This window comes from Cuculus canorus, chromosome 4 (genome assembly GCF_017976375.1).
Source record: "Cuculus canorus isolate bCucCan1 chromosome 4, bCucCan1.pri, whole genome shotgun sequence".
Classification (NCBI taxonomy): domain Eukaryota; kingdom Metazoa; phylum Chordata; class Aves; order Cuculiformes; family Cuculidae; genus Cuculus; species Cuculus canorus.
The window spans coordinates 52727581-52746036 of record NC_071404.1 but is presented as its reverse complement, the minus strand read 5'-3'; the positions used below and the strand labels follow the sequence as shown (position 1 = coordinate 52746036).

The 18456-nt window shown below is 48.8% G+C and overlaps 3 protein-coding genes across 4 annotated transcripts in view; all 3 read left to right on the top strand.

Moving 5' to 3' along the window:
* The window catches only part of LOC104055304 (alcohol dehydrogenase 1), a 44637-nt gene extending 41016 nt beyond the window's left edge, over positions 1-3621 (top strand). The window contains exons 10-11 of one of the 2 annotated variants that reach the window (XM_054064669.1): positions 605-743; positions 1667-3621. In XM_054064669.1, coding sequence (XP_053920644.1) covers positions 605-743; positions 1667-1691 — 164 coding nt within the window. In that variant the 3' untranslated portion in view covers positions 1692-3621. The remainder of the gene's footprint in view (positions 1-604; positions 744-1666) is intronic. The other variant, XM_009556414.2, reaches the window with a different exon arrangement.
* A 580-nt stretch (positions 3622-4201) lies between these two features.
* On the top strand, positions 4202-11096 carry LOC128851987 (alcohol dehydrogenase 1-like). The gene is made up of 9 exons (XM_054064668.1): positions 4202-5023; positions 5965-6066; positions 6271-6412; positions 6716-6803; positions 6919-7138; positions 7259-7519; positions 7826-7961; positions 10097-10235; positions 10861-11096. The coding sequence occupies exons 1-9, from the start codon at positions 5006-5008 to the stop codon at positions 10883-10885; spliced, it is 1131 nt and encodes a 376-aa protein (XP_053920643.1). The 5' UTR covers positions 4202-5005; the 3' UTR covers positions 10886-11096.
* Positions 11097-13284: 2188 nt separating this feature from the next.
* On the top strand, positions 13285-18024 carry LOC128852022 (alcohol dehydrogenase 1-like). The gene is made up of 9 exons (XM_054065330.1): positions 13285-13557; positions 14503-14604; positions 14809-14950; positions 15274-15361; positions 15477-15696; positions 15817-16077; positions 16391-16526; positions 17041-17179; positions 17804-18024. Exons 1-9 carry the CDS (start codon positions 13540-13542, stop codon positions 17826-17828), a joined length of 1131 nt encoding a protein of 376 aa, XP_053921305.1. The 5' UTR covers positions 13285-13539; the 3' UTR covers positions 17829-18024.
* The last annotated feature ends 432 nt before the right edge of the window (positions 18025-18456 follow it).

Here is an 18456-nt window from a genome sequence, read left to right as displayed (position 1 = left end):
CTCACTCAACACAAAGCTGAAGGCCACAGAAGACTTATTTCCAACAACATGTTTTCTCACTCACAACCAGTCCCTCTGATGTATTTGACAGACACCTGAATAAAATAGCAGAGACAAATTAGGTTCCTCAGACAGGGCATATTTTTATTGAACCAGCTTTATCTAGTATTGCTTGTAAACACACATATCCACAGCCTTTCCAGTTTCAACCAGGCAATCAAGCTTCCTGTTACCAACAGAGATGTCAGTACTCTGGCTTTTGTGTGATGCGTGATTTAGTGGACAACAGACAAGTTGAAACAGTATTTAATGGGGGGGAAGTTTGTATTCTGTAAAGATTGAAATGCTAGAAAATTCATCTCCTACCAGTGAAGCACTTGCTGGGTTTGTCATGTGTAGAATAGCTGCAGTTTGTCCTGTGTTTCCTACTGACACTCTGTGTTTCAAAGGCAAAGATATGCTGCATTTGCATATGCATATGCAATGCGTTTCATTGACTTACTCTGCTATAGAACATTCACTGAAAAACTGAAGCTGCCATGAGTTTTATCTATTTTCATAAATATTTAATGTTTCATTATCCATTGTCTGTGGTTTTTTTCAGGCTGGAAGAGTAAAGATTCAGTCCCTAAACTGGTTGCTGACTACATGAAGAAAAAGTTTGTTCTGGATCCCTTAATAACGCACACGCTTCCTTTCAGTAAAATTAATGAAGGATTTGATCTGCTCAGGACAGGGAAGAGGTAAACATTGTTTGATTGTAAAGCCTCTATAAAATAACCTCAAAGAGCTGGACGGTAACACAGAGAATGACTTCTCAGCAGAGAATGGGGAAGGCAACCCACCATGCCCCTTAATCTCACCCAGTGTGTGTCGTTGGGTTGCAACTGTAGTAAAAAAAAACAGCAAAGCTTTAGCTTTTGAAATGCCGCGGGCCCTTTCTTTCCTTGCAGAGGAACTTTCAGGTTTTAATTTGAACAAAGATTCTGGGTGGGAGAAGTCAAAAAGACCACACAACCCACTTTGCCCACTACTCATTGAAAAAGAGCACACAACAAAGGGAGCCTGGGAACACCAAGCTGTAAGAGTGCCTTGCTTTAAATATAAAAAACATGTAACAGAGGTGTGTTCTCAGGCTCTAACTATGCAGCACACATGTGGTTTTTCAACCGATGTGCCGTAAATGTTAGGTTTAGATTTTAGTGCAAGAAACGGGACAGGGTTGAGACGCCATCAGCTTTGCTAAAGTACTGACAGTCAACCCGGAATGTTGCAGCTGACCACTTTTACTAAGTGAAACCCTTCAGCGTTTCAGCCCAGAAGAAGCTGTACCAATCAGAGATTAACTTTAGAGCCATTTGTAACTGGAAAGATGTGTCTAAGCTCCTCTCCAAGGACTTCCCAGGCTATATTTGGCAATGAATTGCCAGGAGCCCCGGGCCTCATTTGTGAAGGCTTTGCAGTCTTGCACGAATTTTGTTCTCTGCATCTGCAGCAAGGTTTGCGCATCTGCTCTGTTATTTTGCCGCAAGCTGGGACAGGGGGTGAGGAGGGGAGTACAATGGTTGACAGCAGTAGCCAAGGTTTTCAGAGAAAACAGCAATGCTTTGCTGATATTGGCACACGGCTTTTTCTACAGTCACTAACTTGTCATTTGATATTGCAGTATTCGCAGTGTCCTGTTGGTTTAGGATTCCCAGTCGTTAAACAGCAGATGGCTCACCACCAGTACAAACTTCATTAACTTCCAACACAACCAATATGAAATAAAATCCAAGATGCTTCTGCAAGGTCTACCACTGTTGCCCTTGAATAAAAGGATCAAGCCCAAAACCCAGACTTCAAGCTCAGCGTTTATAAATGAAATCCTCTTTATCCTTCTACCTCTTCCACCTGATTCGTGCTTTAACTGCTCTGTGTTGTGCTGCAATTTTCTTTTAATAGCCAGTTAGAAATTACAGGACTTGCTGCTGTCAGAGGTGTTATGAAAGGTTTGGAAATTTTAAAATGGCATATAGTAGGCAATCTTCGATAAAAGAAAAATGAAGGAAACTTATTTTGGGCCTTCATAACACTGCAAGCTTAGGTTGTACACGCAGCTCAGCATAGTTAAACTCTAGGTGAGAACTATGTACCCATCCTGAATAATTTTAGCATCCCATTACATGATAGGCAATGAAATCACTCCTTAATCCATTACCTGATGGGCAAGGAAGTTACTGCAGAGATTAAAATTTATGGTGACCATGTGCTTGAATTAATAATTTCAGTAAATGATATTTAAGTAAATCATAAACTTAAGTACTGGAGAATATCTCACTACTGGATATTTTACCAAATTAACACTTCCAAGCATTTGATATAAAACTGCTGTGGCGATGTTCTATGTTGTGATTTGTTTGTCGGTTGCTTTTTTAACTTTGTATCTCTTTCTTGGCATGTGTTAGTTGTTTTATCAGCATGATTTTAGATCTCTGGACAGTTTATACAAGTGCATCTGATACTCAGGAAACAATGTGAAGAAATACAAATGTGCATCAAGTATTGCCATTTGTTTCTCTTAAATAAAGAGGAAGTTTCTTAACATTTAAGTGTGAATACAGACTAAATGGGAAAAAGCAAGTGGCTGGTAACAACTTGCAAGAAATCAAACAATAGAGCATCTTACTGCTTTATGCATTTGTAATGTGGAAACAGGACCAGAAGCTATTTCTATGTTGGCGAACATGATCAACATTGACTTATCTACTTATCTACTCAGGTCTGACAGGCACTCATGTGCACGGTAGCTGGGTAGAAGAGCCTGTGAAGTAAGGGGACTGTGCGGTAATGATGATCTACTTCTTTCTGTCAGCACAAATAGACCTTGAGTGACCCAGCTAGGTTAATGATTTGAGAATAAGTTTACCAAGAGATTAAACTTTAAACCACAACAACAGATGATGATCTTTAAACGTGTGTGTGTGTATAACACAATAAATTGACATGGCAGTTATAACCCAAATGTCAGCCATTCGTTTCTGTGGGGTTACCTATGCAGGCAGTTCTAGAGTCCTCAGCACAGGAAGGACGTGGAACTGATAGAGCAAGTCCAGAGGAGCGCTATGAAGACGATCAGAGGGCTGGAACATCTCCCCTATGAGGACAGGCTGAGACAGTTGGGCTTGTTCAACCTGGAGAAGAGACAGCTCTGGGGAGACCTTAAAGCAGCTTTCCAGTGCTTAAAGGGGGCCTAGAGAAAAGCTGGGAAGGAGCTCTTTATCAGAGAGTGCAGCGATACGATGATGGGAATGTTTTTACGCTGAAAGAGGAGAGATATAGATTAGATATTAGGAAGAATTTTTTCACTGTGAGGATGGTGTGGCAACAAATAGTTCATACTGTCCTAGAGTAATTCTCCCTGCTTATCCCCATCCACACTTATCTGAAGATGAATTTGTGAGATTGTGCAGGTCTAGACAGCATGTTTTTGTCAGATTTCAGCTACTTGGGACAAGTGAAATCATAGCAGAAGTCATGCTAGATTTAATTTTTTTAATGCAGCAAGCATACCAGGCCGAATACTGAAAAATTCAAGAAAATTCATTCTAAAAACCCTTACTCCTGGGAAATTATATATCACCAATGCTCACAGTCTGATGGAGGCGACCAAAGGAGTGCAAAAAACTTATGAAAAGTAGGTTTCCTAGGAAAAACTGTTCATGCTGCCTGTGCACATGAGATACAGGTGAAAAGTATCCACAAGTCCATGGTCACTTGCCAGGTCCTCACCTCCATGACACGAGCGCAACAGCACCTGACTATCATCACCCAGAAATTGGGCTTGACCAGCAAGGCTGGGAATATGCTGCTCAGCAGCCAGAGCCACTGTCACACCACAGGGCCACCATGCCCAAGCCAGAAGTCAGCCAGCTGCTGCAGCATGGTAGTATTGCCTGTCTGCATCGCTGAAGATGGAGATGGGTTCAAGAGATGTGCAAGCTAGGAGTTTGGCTTCCCAACTGCGAGTGCTGCTGACAAACTTCCCCCTCACCCCACAGGCAAGGATAGAGAAAAGGCTGGGACACGTGGTAACAAGCACCAACACAAACCTCTCCAGGCAGCTTCATAAAAACATACCTGAGGCTGACATCTTCCAAAGCACAGAAGCAGTTCCCTGAAACTGTGTGAAACTGTCACACACGGCTGGACCTCCAGCAGGGTCCCACTCACCCAATCTCCTGTATAGCACCTTGACTAATGCCTTTCGCAGAAAACACCTCTCTGGGAAACAGGAAGGTGGATGAAGTGAACCTCCTTCCAAAACTGGTTACAGATGAGAGAGAGAAACAAATGGGTTCTTGGAAAAGTCCCCCTTTCTGACATACTCAGCCCATATGAGCCTGTAATAAATAAGAAAAACATAGCTGCAAGACTGCAGATGGTTCAGCTGCACATCAGAAGGACAGGTGTGTCTCTACACCATACCATGTTGTTATCCTCCTTTTTTTACACTTATTTTAATTTTTAATCCTTTTGCAAACACCTTAGTGTGAACTTTTGCCAGGTCAAATGTTGACTGTTGGCAACAAGTGGACCAGAGGACGTCCCAGCAGTGCCACAAATCTCCTCCCTTCACACCTGCAGGAAGGAACCAGAGAAGAAAAATCTTGCTGAACAGCAAGAATCTTTCATGCAGGGAGGGCAGGGCATGGCCTGAAGGCAGAGCCATGATAAAAGCCTCCCCACAGGACTCCAGCCACTAGTGCAGAGAGTGACTGCCACCCTTGGCACCTCCCTGCCGCTATCCAGCTCCTCAGCATCTGGCACAGGACACAAATTCACCTCTGCTCCTCACTCTCCAGCAACGGTCCCGCACCAGGACCCCCTCCGCGCTCCCTGCCTCTCGCTTGACCTGTGCCTCCGACCCCGCGGCTGGGCCATTTCACAACACAGAGCTTTGGCCAGACGCGCAGCACCCTTCCTCCAGCCTGCTGCAGCGACAGCAAAGCCCTGCTGAGACCACATGGCCACTTCTGGAAAAGTAAGGACCACTCCTTTCCCATCCTTCCTTTCCGAGGGGCACTGCTCTTGGGACCATTGCTGCAAATGACTCAGCCTGCGCACCTCCACTGCTCCCCCTCTTTCCTATGACCTTGCTCCCCTGTCCCACCCACACCCCCTGGAATCACACAGGCTCCTGCTTTCACACAACTGCACACACCCGTACCTGCGTTACGGAGTGTGTTCCTCTCCTGTTCTGCCCAGCAGCTCAGCAATGAACACACTCAACGGGACCGCTCAGAAAAACACCCTCCTGCTCAGCCCCGCTCTTTGCTCCCGCTGTGGCAGGGAAACACGGCTCTTCCGAGGTGCAGGCTTGCAGCACTTGTCTCCTACATTCAACCTTGTCCCCGGCCAAACCCGTTTCAAGCTGCAAGCTCTGTTTTGCTGACATCAGAACAGCTTTGGGTTGATCGGATCAGGGTTTGGGAGACACCACTCCGAATCATCCCTTTGGCAAAGAAAAAATGATCCAGATGCCAGACAGACAGAGACCAAGCCTTAACCCCTCTCAGGTACCTTCAGCCCTACACCTTACAGGACCAAGAGCAAAGACACAAGGCAAGGCAGGTCGGGCTTTCAAGGACCACACTCCCAGGGAAAACACAAGCCTTACCCCTCCTGCACTCCTCACATCATCTTTCCATTTCACGCTTCATGCTGCACCAGTATTTATTGAACATCACTCGGCTTCACGCACAGCTGAGTATTCCTGTCCTTCGGTTCTCCCACCAAAACCCACCCACCCAGCAAGTCTCCAGGAAACAGCACAGGACAGTTGTGCAGTTCCAGCAGCGCACGCTCGAGCGTGCACAGACACGCGCTCTGCAGCCCTCTTTAGGTGATTGGAAGACGACCGTGCCCGGACGTGCACCAAAAGAAAACATTCCCATGCAGCGTAATCCCCTCTGTTGCTTCCAGGTTATCAGATGCAGAGCTGCTGTCATCTGGGCCGCGGGCAAGCCATTCTCTCTTGAGGAGGTGGAGGTTGCACCTCCAAAGGCAGGTGAAGTCCGTATCAAGGTAAAAAAACATGTTTTGATATTTTTTTTATCCCTGGTTGGAATTCTTGTGGCTACACCTTGAATATGTGTGGCAGGAACCTGTGTCCACCAACGGGCCATCACTGTCCAGGGCAGCCCTTGAGAAAACTCCTTCCATCAATGGGGTTAAACAGAGGCGAGACCATTTCCAAAGCTCAGCATCTCCTCCTTCCTCTTAAAACAGATCGTGGCTACGGGCATCTGTCACACGGATTACCACGTTTTGAAAGGTACCTTTCCTGGTGCGAAGTTCCCAGTCATCCCAGGCCACGAAGGAGCTGGGATTGTGGAAAGCGTTGGAGAAGGCGTGACCTCCATGAAACCAGGTAAGATGCACACACAAACACGCACCCAGGAGTCCGCTCTCAAAGCGCATGAGGCTGCCCAGAGATCAGAAATTCACCGCTGCTCCCGTGTCTGCCTCAAAAACCCAAGCGCACATTCCTTCTCTTCCCTCATCTGTTCCTCAAGCACACAAGAGGGGCTCTGGGCATCTTCTCCCAGCAGAGAAAGCAGACGGTTTGTGGTGGGATGGTGCCATTGGAAAGCTCACCAGAGGCGCTCCAACTGGCAGCACCCTCAGGGCCTGCAGAGCAAGAGGCACCTCACAGGGATCTGCTTTGTTCCAGGAGACAAAGTCATCCCCTTTGCCGTACCACATTGTGGGGAATGCAGCTTCTGCCTGAATCCTGAATCCAACTACTGCCTGAGGGGACAGTGAGTTTGATCCTTCTTCCCCCACACCTAAATGGGATTGGTTGTCTGACAATAAGTCTGACACCCCTACAGATGCTTTATTTGATGAATAACAAATTCATGCGCCTCCCAACAGCTTCACACAATCCCAAAACCTACTGCCTGACAAGACCAGCCGTTTCACTTGCAAAGGGAAGCAGATCCACCACTTCTTTTGGACCAGCACCTTTGCAGAATACACCGTGGTCCCAGAGTATGCTGTTGCCAAGATAGACGCTGCTGCACCTCTGGACAAAGTCTTCTTGTTCGGTTGTGGCTTTTCTACAGGCTACGGGGCTGCCATCAACACCGCCAAGGTCGGTATTCCGGCAGGACAAGCACAAGCAGCATGTGGCTGCCCTCGCACCCTCACCAGCCCTCTGCAACCACAACCCTCCTCATTACGCTGGAGACTCACAGGGTCCCATGTCATGCAGGTAAAACCAGGCTCCACGTGCGCTGTCTTTGGCCTCGGAGGAGTCGGCCTCTCTGTTATCATAGGCTGCAAGGCAGCTGGAGCTTCCCGCATCTTCGCCATCGATATCAACAAGGACAAGTTTGCCAAGGCCAAGGAGCTGGGTGCCACCGAATGCATCAGTCCTCAGGACTTCAACAAGCCCATCCAGGAGGTGATCACTGAGATGACCGGATATGGTGTGGACTATTCCTTTGAGGCCATTGGGCTTCCAGATACTATGGTAGGTGGCATTTCAGCACGTGTCCTCCCTTACTGCTCATTCACAGGCTCCCATCTGGAAAAAGGCACTCCCACAGGCAGTTCCTTGCCTGCACTGCTAGGCACATCTTTCCTCAGAAAGGCAGTCTCTTGGCCTTGGGAGAAAATTGTGTACGTGTCTCACAACGGGCACTGAGTTCTCCTCCTCTGCTGCAGAAGGGAGTCTGTGTTTTCAGGTTACCAGCAAAAGGCAGACGACTGCACAGAAAGAACACTTTGCTGACTAACTCATCAGCGCGTTCTCTAACTCACCTGCCTGTCTCACCAGATTGCTGCCCTGGCCTCCTGCAACATGAACACTGGTGTCTGCGTGATGATTGGGCAGCCGCCTGCTGATTCAGTACTTTCCCTTGATCCTATGCTTCTGCTGACTGGGCGTACCTGGAAGGGGACTCTGCTTGGAGGTATGAAACATAGAAAAACATTTTAGACCTTTCAGTCTTTTCCTTTCATTTCAGTTTACAAATCATAGCATCACAGTATGGTTTGATTTGGAAGGGAACTTTGCAGACCACCTAGTTAAACCCTTCTACTTTGTGAAGGGACATCTTTCACTAGATCAGGTACTCAAGGCCCCATCCAACCTGACCCTGAACACTTCCACGGATGGGGCATTAGTATCTTCTCTGGGCATTGCCAGTCCATGGCCAATGTTTCATCCAGCAGTATTCCCAGTTCCTTCTCTGCAGGGCTGCTCTCACTGCCTTCAATCCCCTCTCTATACTGGTACTGGAGGTTGCCCCAACCCAGGTGCTGGTATTTGCACTCGGCCTTCTTGAACTTCATGACATCCTTTGGGGCCCACTCCTCAAGGCAGCCACACCTGCTGGCTTGCTGTGGATGTTCTCAATCTCTGCCTGTGTCATTGACAAAGATTTTAAAGAGCATGGTCCCGGTACTGAACCCTGAGGGACACTCTCCGTTACTGGTTTCACTTGGATGTAGACCCAGATCCCTCCAAATTAGTGGCAAGAATGGTGTGTGGGAATGGATCGGAGGCCTTACAGAAGTTGAGGGAAACGACACCCAGACCTCTTCCCTTTTCTGCTGATGCAGTCCTCTCCATTGTAGAACGCCACTAAGTTAGTCAGGCAAACGGAGACACGTCACCTCCCTGTCTCCCATATGTTTCTAACCAGGCACAGAGTTGACATTAACCAGTCAGTAGTTGCCAGGGTCCTCCTTTTCACCCTTTTGGAAAATGCATGTGGTGTTCCCCTTTCTCCAGTCATGTGGGCTTCTCCTGACCACCACAGCTTTTAAAATGGGATGGAGGGTGGCATGGCCACTACATCAGACAGTTCCCTCACGACTGTGGGAAGCATCTTGCCAGGTCCCATGACTCAGCTAGGTCCAGATTCCCAAGGTGGTCTTGAATTTGATCTTCACTTCTGATGAGAGGGATTTCATTCCACAGACCCTGCCTTGAGGTTCAGGGACTTGAGAGATGTGGGAAGAGAGATTACCACTGAAAACACCAAAAAAAAATTGTTCAGTCCCTCAGCGGTATCCATGCCGCTTGTCACTAGTGTGTCTGTAGGACAGGTACCCTTCAGGGCATACGAATAATTTTCCCTTTGGAAATGAGTTTTCTCATCTGAGTGATGCCCGCAGCTGTCAAACAAAAGATACTTTTCCTCACAGTCATTATTCACTAAGCCCTTGGTCACAAAGAATATTTCAAGACCGGCAGAGTACAAGGAAGCTCTTTAAGAGGGTTCTTCCAGAAAAAAAAAAAAAAAAAAACACCAAAACCACAACTAAATACTGCATTTCCACTGCACGGGTAGGCATGAAACACACTCATAAACCTGTAACTCTTTCACATACTTCAACACACAGAACTGCCTATGCAAACTGGAGACTGAAACACAAGCACAAAACCACTCTCGTCCTCAAGGAGAGGAAATTTTCTCACAAGTCGTCACTCAGGTCTGACTCTGCAGTATGTCTAGGAAGATGATACATGGTTCCTCGAGAGCAATTCCTTGCTGCTCCACTAACACCTTCCTGTTGCACCTATGCTCTCTTCCTTCCACTACAAGATGCCTCCCTCTCCTATCCTCTTGCTTTCTCTCATTCCTGCCACTCTGCTGCACACAAACCCACTACCTGGACTTTCAGAGGTGGTCACTCACACATACTCACCTTAAACCCTCCCACAACTGATCTCAGCTTGCATTTACTGCAATGCAAGTGCTTCTGTCTTATGCCAGAAGAGGGCACGCTGCATCGCAGGGACCTCCTCACTCCCTCCACCTCTACTCCCAGCTCAAAGACGGGACTTCCTCACATTTAGAGTCTCATTCTTTTAATTTGATGCATTCCAAGAAGGAGGTACCACGGTTAAAAGGGCACATCTTCAAACATGTTTAACAGGTCAGCACAGCCTGGGAGAAGGAATGTCTCTGCTCGGCTCTACTATTCTCCTCAGAGGAGAGCTCCTACTCTGATTGGCATCAGCAAACTCTACAAACGTTACTTTAGCAAAACAGCTTTTCTCTAATTATTCACTCAAGGTGCTTTCTCCCATTTCTAGGTTGGAGGATGAAAGATTCTATCCCCAAATTAGTTTCCAGCTATTTGGAGAAGAAAATCAACTCAGACTTGTTGATCACGCACACGCTGCCGATTGCTAAAGTGAATGAGGGATTTGAGTTGTTACGAGCAGGAAAAAGGTGAGCCCTGCCTAGCGGGAGCGATGGACAGAAAACTCCACCTTCACCTAAAATTCAACCAGACCAAACACTCTGGCAAGCAGAGCAGGCAATAGTGCCTTCGCAAGAAGCACTCGAGCCTTTTGAGGACACAGGGACCAGAGCCATGTGTTAGGAGGATCTGCCATAGCCCAGAGGGAAGAGCCCGCGCTCAGCACAGGGAACCCTCCTGCCCATGGCTCAGCTTAGCAGAGATACCACAGCCCCGACATTGCCCTGAAGCCAGCACAGACCCTCAGACACCGCATCTCAGGGCACTGCTTGAAAGCATGGGACAGGCAGAGGAGAATGTGGAATAAGGGGCGTCCTTGGCAACAACTAGCAGAAAAGCCAAAGGAAGACCGTGTCCTACAGCGGCAGAACAAGACCTTTGGGAGGGACAAGGTGCCCTTAGCTCCTGAGAGATTCCCTCCAGCAGGGTTTTGAAGGGTGCCCTCCTGCTTCCCATCTCACGCAGCTGACTTAGGAAAGGCTGGATGAGAAAGAAGGCAGCCAGTCCTCAGGCACACCTGCCTGCCCTGATGCCTGCTCCTCAACACCCCCAGACACAGCACCTCTAACTCCTCCCTCCCTTTCCACTTCTCAGTATTCGCAGCGTCCTGCTCTTTTGAAGGACACAGCCACACGACATCCAGCAGAGGAACCAGCACAGCAGACACTCTCCTGACACAGACCCTTCTCGCCCAGCATCTCCCTTTGTCAGGGGCAAGGAGACGAGCACGACGAACTCGGTGACGCCGCTGCCTCTTGACAACGCTTCCACGCCCGGCCAAGACCCCGAAGTACGCCTCTTTGAACCAAAAGCTTTTGCCAATAAAAAGTTTTGGTCAAACTCATCCCGGGCAGTGCACTCTCTCAACAGAGGTCCCATGGGGCAAGAGGAGCTCTTGCTCCTACCGCAGGCCCTCCCATCGCAGACCTTACCTCAGCAGCGAGCAACTGCCTTTGCCCCTTCTGTTGTTGCTGCTCCATGCCTTCACCAGCCCCACACACCTATGGCCACCCGTCCCCTGCCCCCATCTCAGCTGGGGGAACCCTGCAACATCAACCCACGTACGGCAGGGAAACGACAGGTGAACCTGCTGCTGCAGTCTGGTCTCACTCCCAGGACCACAACGGGATTTGCTACATGACGTTATTCTCAGCTAAAACTTGTCACTCCAGTCTCTTTCATTTATGCATGAGGTTTTCTTACCACATTACTTTGTCCTTATCTCTCCTAATTTTCCCTTCTTCAATTTAGATTTGTTCTCTTCAGATCCTCTCTTCCTGAGTTCGGTCTGTTGCCTTTTTTTCCTCACCTTGCTCTGTTCTTGGGCAAAATCTGCAGAGAAAAAGACAAATGGGAATCAATAAGAGAAATTACAAGTGCATTTATGCATTCCCCATGGTATGGAAATGTGGGTGCTAGAGGGACTACACCTAGACTTTCAGAAAGTAAGAAGCAAAATTCCTCCTTACGTGGCACAAAGCGCAATTCTGTAGGAGCTATCAGGAACCAAACAGCCTAGGCAACTTACTTTCTCCTGTGCACAAAAGCAAATGCACGGATGTGATCATTATGGGTCCCTTCCAGCCCCTGATATTTTAGGATTCTACGATTCTGTGATAGCAAGAACTCAACATCAGCAATTTGCTGTAAGATTCCTGTTCTCTAACACATTTTAGTCCCTCAGCCGCTCTCCTTCACTGGGGTGAACAGAATCCATTGTACATGTTTAATAGAGCTCTATCACTGTTTTTGTTACATCTCTTCACTGTACGTATGTCAGGGTGGATCTAATTCTCCTTGTTTTATCTGCCTCCTCCCCTTCCCGTTTTGTACAAGCTATGCAATATTTTGGTCCTGTAGGAAATTAAAGCAACAGGGCACCTTAAAGAAGAGTGAATTCTCAATCTTGTTACAAAATGCAAGTTTACTCTTCATAGTAGAAAGGCAATGGTTGTCTCTGAAACTGCTGCCAAATTACACTAAAGACAAAAATTTAACACCCATGCATTAATAAAGGCATTAATATTTGCCTTTGCCTTTTAATTAAAAATCTATTAAAGGGTTTGACCTACCCTCGGTGGGGGAAAAGATAAGATTTGTACTTAGCTCTCACAAGAGCAATTCACAGTCCACCGCACAGTGTGATTTCCTGTCAAAATATTCTTCCCAATTTTCCATCCCTTTGATACAGACAGGAATGAAAATAATACATAAATTGGGGCAGGCACTGGCTACAAAGATGAAGGAAAAGACCTTCAGGCCTGTGCCTTTCTGTACAAACATCTGACCTCACAGAGCAGTTACTAAAATGTGTCTGATACCTGAACGCATAGAGCAAGGCATGATATGGATTATTGTCAAACACTGTGCAAGAGATGCTGAAATGCACCTACTCTTCGCTCATACTCCAGGCCCTTCCATCAAATCCCCCAAAACTGAGGGTCACACACGGCTGGACCTCCAGCAGGGTCCCACTCACCCAATCTCCTGTATAGCACCTTGACTAATGCCTTTCGCAGAAAACACCTCTCTGGGAAACAGGAAGGTGGATGAAGTGAACCTCCTTCCAAAACTGGTTACAGATGAGAGAGAAACAAATGGGTTCTTGGAAAAGTCCCCCTTCCTGACATACTCAGCCCATATGAGCCTGTAATAAATAAGAAAAACATAGCTGCAACACTGCAGATGGTTCAGCTGCACATCAGAAGGACAGGTGTGTCCTCTACACCATACCATGTTGTTATTCTCTTTTTTTTTTCCACATTTTTTAATTTTTAATCCTTTTGCAAACACATTGGTGTAAACTGCTGCCAGGCCAAATGCTGTCCCTTGGCAACAAGGGGAGCCGAGGATGTCCCAGCAGTGCCACAAATCTCCTCCCTCCACACCTGCAGGAAGCAACCAGAGAAGAAAAATCTTGCTGAACAGCAAGAATCTTTCATGCAGGGAGGGCAAGGAATGGCCTGAAGGCAGAGCCATGATAAAAGCCTCCCACAGGACTTCAGCCACTAGTGCAGAGAGTGACTGCCACCCTTGGCACCTCCCTGCCGCTATCCAGCTCCTCAGCATCTGGCACAGGACACAAATTCATCTCTGCTCCTCACTCTCCAGCAACCGTCCCGCACCAGGACCCCCTCCGCGCTCCCTGCCTCTCGCTTGACCTGTGCCTCCGACCCCGCGGCTGGGCCATTTCACAACACAGAGCTTTGGCCAGACGCGCAGCACCCTTCCTCCAGCCTGCTGCAGCGACAGCAACAGCCCTGCTGAGACCACATGGCCACTTCTGGAAAAGTAAGGACCACTCCTTTCCCATCCTTCCTTTCCAAGGGGCACTGCTCTTGGGGATCCATTGCTGCAAATGGCTCGGCCTTGCACACCTCCACTGCTCCCCCTCTTTCCTATGACCTTGCTCCCCTGTCCCACCCACACCCCCTGGAATCACACAGGCTCCTGCTTTCACACAACTGCACACGCCCGTACCTGCGTTACGGAGTGCGTTCCTCTCCTGTTCTGCCCAGCAGCTCAGCAATGAACACACTCAACGGGACCGCTCAGAAAAACATCCTCCTGCTCAGCCCCGCTCTTTGCTCCCGCTGTGGCAGGGAAACACAGGCACTTCCGAGGTGCAGGCTTGCAGCCACTTGTCTCCTACATTCAACCTTGTCCCCGGCCAAACCCCTTTCAAGCTGCAAGCTCGTATTTGCTGACATCAGAACAGCTTTGGGTGATTGGATCAGGGTTTGGGAGACACCACTCCGAATCCATCCCTTTGGCAAAGGAAAAAATGATCCAGATGCCAGACAGACAGAGCCCAAGCCTTAACCCCTCTCAGGTACCTTCAGCCCTACACCTTACAGGACCAAGAGCAAAGACACAAGGCAAGGCAGGTCGGGCTTTCGACCACACTCCCAGGGAAAACACAAGCCTTACCCCTCCTGCACTCCTCACATCATCTTTCCATTTCACGCTTCATGCTGCACCAGTATTTATTGAACATCACTCGGCTTCACGCACAGCTGAGTATTCCTGTCCTTCGGTTCTCCCACCAAAACCCACCCACCCAGCAAGTCTCCAGGAAACAGCACAGGACAGTTGTGCAGTTCCAGCAGCGCACGCTCGAGCGTGCACAGACACACGCTCTGCAGTACCTCTTTAGGTGATTGGAAGACGACCGTGCCCGGACGTGCACCAAAAGAAAACATTCCCATGCAGCGTAATCCCCTCTGTTGCTTCCAGGTTATCAGATGCAGAGCTGCTGTCGCCTGGGCGGTCGGAAAGCCACTCTCTCTTGAGGAGGTGGAGGTTGCACCTCCAAAGGCAGGTGAAGTCCGTATCAAGGTAAAAACCCGTGTTTTGATATTTTTTTTTTCGCTGGTTGGAATTCTTGTGGCTACACCTTGAATATGTGTGGCAGGAACCTGTGTCCACCAACGGGCCATCACTGTCCAGGGCAGCCCTTGAGAAAACTCCTTCCATCAACTGAGTTAAACAGAGGGGAGACCATTTCCAAAGCTCATCATCTCCTCCTTCCTCTTAAAACAGATCGTGGCCACGGGCATCTGTGGCACAGATAACCACGTTTTGGAAGGTATATTTCCTGGTGCGAATTTCCCAGTCATCCCAGGACATGAAGGAGCTGGGATTGTGGAAAGCGTTGGAGAAGGCGTGACCTCCGTGAAACCAGGTAAGACGCACACACAAACACGCACCCAGGAGTCCGCTCTCAAAGCGCATGAGGCTGCCCAGAGATCAGAAATTCACCACCACTCCCGTGTCACTGCCTCAAAAACCCAAGTGCTCATTCCTTGCACTGGCTGTAACCTTCTCTTCCCTCATCTACTCCCCCAAGTACAGAAGAGGGGCTCTGGGCATCTTCTCCCAGCAGAGAAATCAGACGATTTGTGGTGGGATGGTGCCATTGGAAAGCTCACCAGAGGTGCTCCAACTGGCAGCACCCTCAGGGCCTGCAGAGCAAGAGGCACCTCACAGGGATCTGCTTTGTTCCAGGAGACAAAGTCATTCCCCTTGTCATTCCACATTGTGGGGAATGCAGCTTCTGCCTGAATCCTGAATCCAACTTTTGCCTGAAGTCCCAGTGAGTTTGACTTTTCCTCCCCAACACCTAAATGGGGCTGGTTGTATGACAATAAGTCTGACACCCCTACAGATGCTTTATTTGATGAATAACAAATTCATGCGCCTCCCAACAGAGTTTCGGAATCCCAAAACCTGCTGCCTGACAAGACCAGCCGTTTCACTTGCAAAGGGAAGCAGATCCACCACTTCTTGTGGGTCAGCACCTTTGCAGAATACACCGTGGTCCCAGAGTATGCTGTTGCCAAGATAGACGCTGCTGCACCTCTGGACAAAGTCTGTTTGCTCAGCTGTGGGTTTTCTACAGGCTACGGGGCTGCCATCAACACCGCCAAGGTCGGTATTCCGGCAGGACAAGCACAAGCAGCATGTGGCTGCCCTCGCACCCTCACCAGCCCTCTGCAAACACAACCCTCCTCATTACACTGGAGACTCACAGGGTCCCATGTCGTGCAGGTAAAACCAGGCTCCACGTGCGCTGTCTTTGGCCTTGGAGGAGTCGGCCTCTCTGTTATCATAGGCTGCAAGGCAGCTGGAGCTTCCCGCATCTTCGCCATTGATATCAACAAGGACAAGTTTGCCAAGGCCAAGGAGCTGGGTGCCACCGAATGCATCAGTCCTCAGGACTTCAACAAGCCCATCCAGGAGGTGATCACTGAGATGACCGGATATGGTGTGGACTATTCCTTTGAGGCCATTGGGCTTCCAGATACCATGGTAGGTGGCATTTCAGCACGTGTCCTCCCTCACTGCTCATTCACAGGCTCCCATCTGGAAAAAGGCACTCCCACAGGCAGCTCCTTGCCTGCTGCCTGCACTGCCGGGCACATCTTTCCTCAGAAAGGCAGTCTCTTGGCCTTGGGAGAAAATTGTGTACGTGTCTCACAACGGGCACTGAGTTCTCCTCCTCTGCTGCAGAAGGGAGTCTGTGTTTTCAGGTTACCAGCAAAAGGCAGACAACTGCACAGAAAGAACACTTTGCTGACTAACTCATCAGCGCGTTCTCTAACTCACCTGCCTGTCTCACCAGATTGCTGCCCTGGCCTCCTGCAACATGAACACTGGCGTTTGCGTGATGGTTGGGGAACTGCCTCCTGATTCAGTAATTTCCATTGACCCTATGCTTCTGCTGACTGGGCGTACCTGGAAGGGGACTCTGCTTGGAGGTATGAAACACAAGAAAACATTTTAGACCTTTCAGTCTTTTTCCTTTCATTTGTAGTTTCCAAATGTCAGTGGAAAAGGTACTGTTTAGCACATTTGAATAACTCTCCTTTGCAAAATTAATTTCCTCATCTGAGGAATATCCTTACCCATAGAATAAAAGACACCTCCTCGCAGCGGTTATTCACTAAGCTCTTGTTCACCAAGAATATTTCAAACTCAGCAATGTCTCAGGAAGCCCTTTGAGAGAGCTTTCAAGAAAAACACCACTGAACAGAAGCACTGCACCTCCACTGTTAGATATGTAGAAAACATGCCAATAAACCTGTAATTTATCACAGAGTTCAACACATAGAATTGCCTACGCAAACCTACTCAGCTCCCAAGCAGAGAAAAGTTTCTCACAAGATAATGGCACCAGTACTGATTGCTCAGTCCTGACCCACACGGTACCACTACCTTAGCAAAACTGCATTTCTCCAGCTATTCACTGAAGGTGCTTTCTCCCATTTCTAGGTTGGAGGATGAGAGATTCTATCCCCAAATTAGTTTCCAGCTATTTGGAGAAGAAAATCAACTCAGACTTGTTGATCACGCACACGCTGCCGATTGCTAAAGTGAATGAGGGATTTGAGTTGTTACGAGCAGGAAAAAGGTGAGCCCTGCCTAGCGGGAGCGAGGGACAGAAAACTCCACCTCCACCTAAAATTCAACCAGACCAAACACTCTGGCAAGCAGAGCAGGCAATAGTGCCTTCGCAAGAAGCACTCGAGCCTTTTGAGGATGCAGCGACCAGAGCCATGTGTTGGGAGGATCTGCCATAGCCCAGAGGGAAGAGCCCGCGCTCAGCACAGGGAACCCTCCTGCCCATGGCTCAGCTTAGCAGAGATACCACAGCCCCGACATTGCCCTGAAGCCAGCACAGACCCTCAGACACCGCATCTCAGGGCACTGTTTGAAAGCACGGGACAGGCAGAGGAGAATGTGGAATAAGGGGCGTCCTTGGCAACAACTGCAGAAAAGCCAAAGGAAGACCGTGTCCTACAGCGGCAGAACAAGACCTTTGGGGAGGGACAAGGTGCCTTAGCTCCTGAGAGATTCCCTCCAGCAGGGTTTTGAAGGGTGCCCTCCTGCTTCCCATCTCACGCAGCTGACTTAGGAAAGGCTGGATGAGAAAGAAGGCAGCCAGTCCTCAGGCACACCTGCCTGCCCTGATGCCTGCTCCTCAACACCCCCAGACACAGCACCTCTAACTCCTCCCTCCCTTTCCACTTCTCAGTATTCGCAGCGTCCTGCTCTTTTGAAGGACACAGCCACACGACATCCAGCAGAGGAACCAGCACAGCAGACACTCTCCTGACACAGACCCTTCTCGCCCAGCATCTCCCTTTGTCAGGGGCAAAGAGACGAGCACGACGAACTCGGTGATGCCGCTGCCTCTTGACAACGCTTCCACGCCCGGCCAAGACCCCGAAGTACGCCTCTTTGAACCAAAAGCTTTTGCCAATAAAATGTTTTGGTCAAACTCATCCCGGGCAGTGCACTCTCTCAACAGAGGTCCCATGGGTCAGGAGGAGCTCTTGCTCCTACCGCAGGCCCTCCCATCGCAGACCTTACCTCAGCAGCGAGCAACTGCCTTTGCCCCTTCTGTTGTTGCTGCTCCATGCCTTCACCCACCCCACACACCTATGGCCACCCGTCCCTGACCCCATCTCACCTGGGTGAACCATTCTCCATCACTGGGGTGAATAGAATCAATTGTACATGTTTAACAGACCTTTATCACTGTTTTTGTTATATCTCTTTACTGTACACATTGTCAGGGTGGATCTAATTCTCCTTGCCTTATCTGCCTCCTCCCGTTCCCATTTTGTACAAGCTGTGCAATACTTTGGTCCCAAAGGAAATTAAAGCAACAGGGCACCTTAAAGA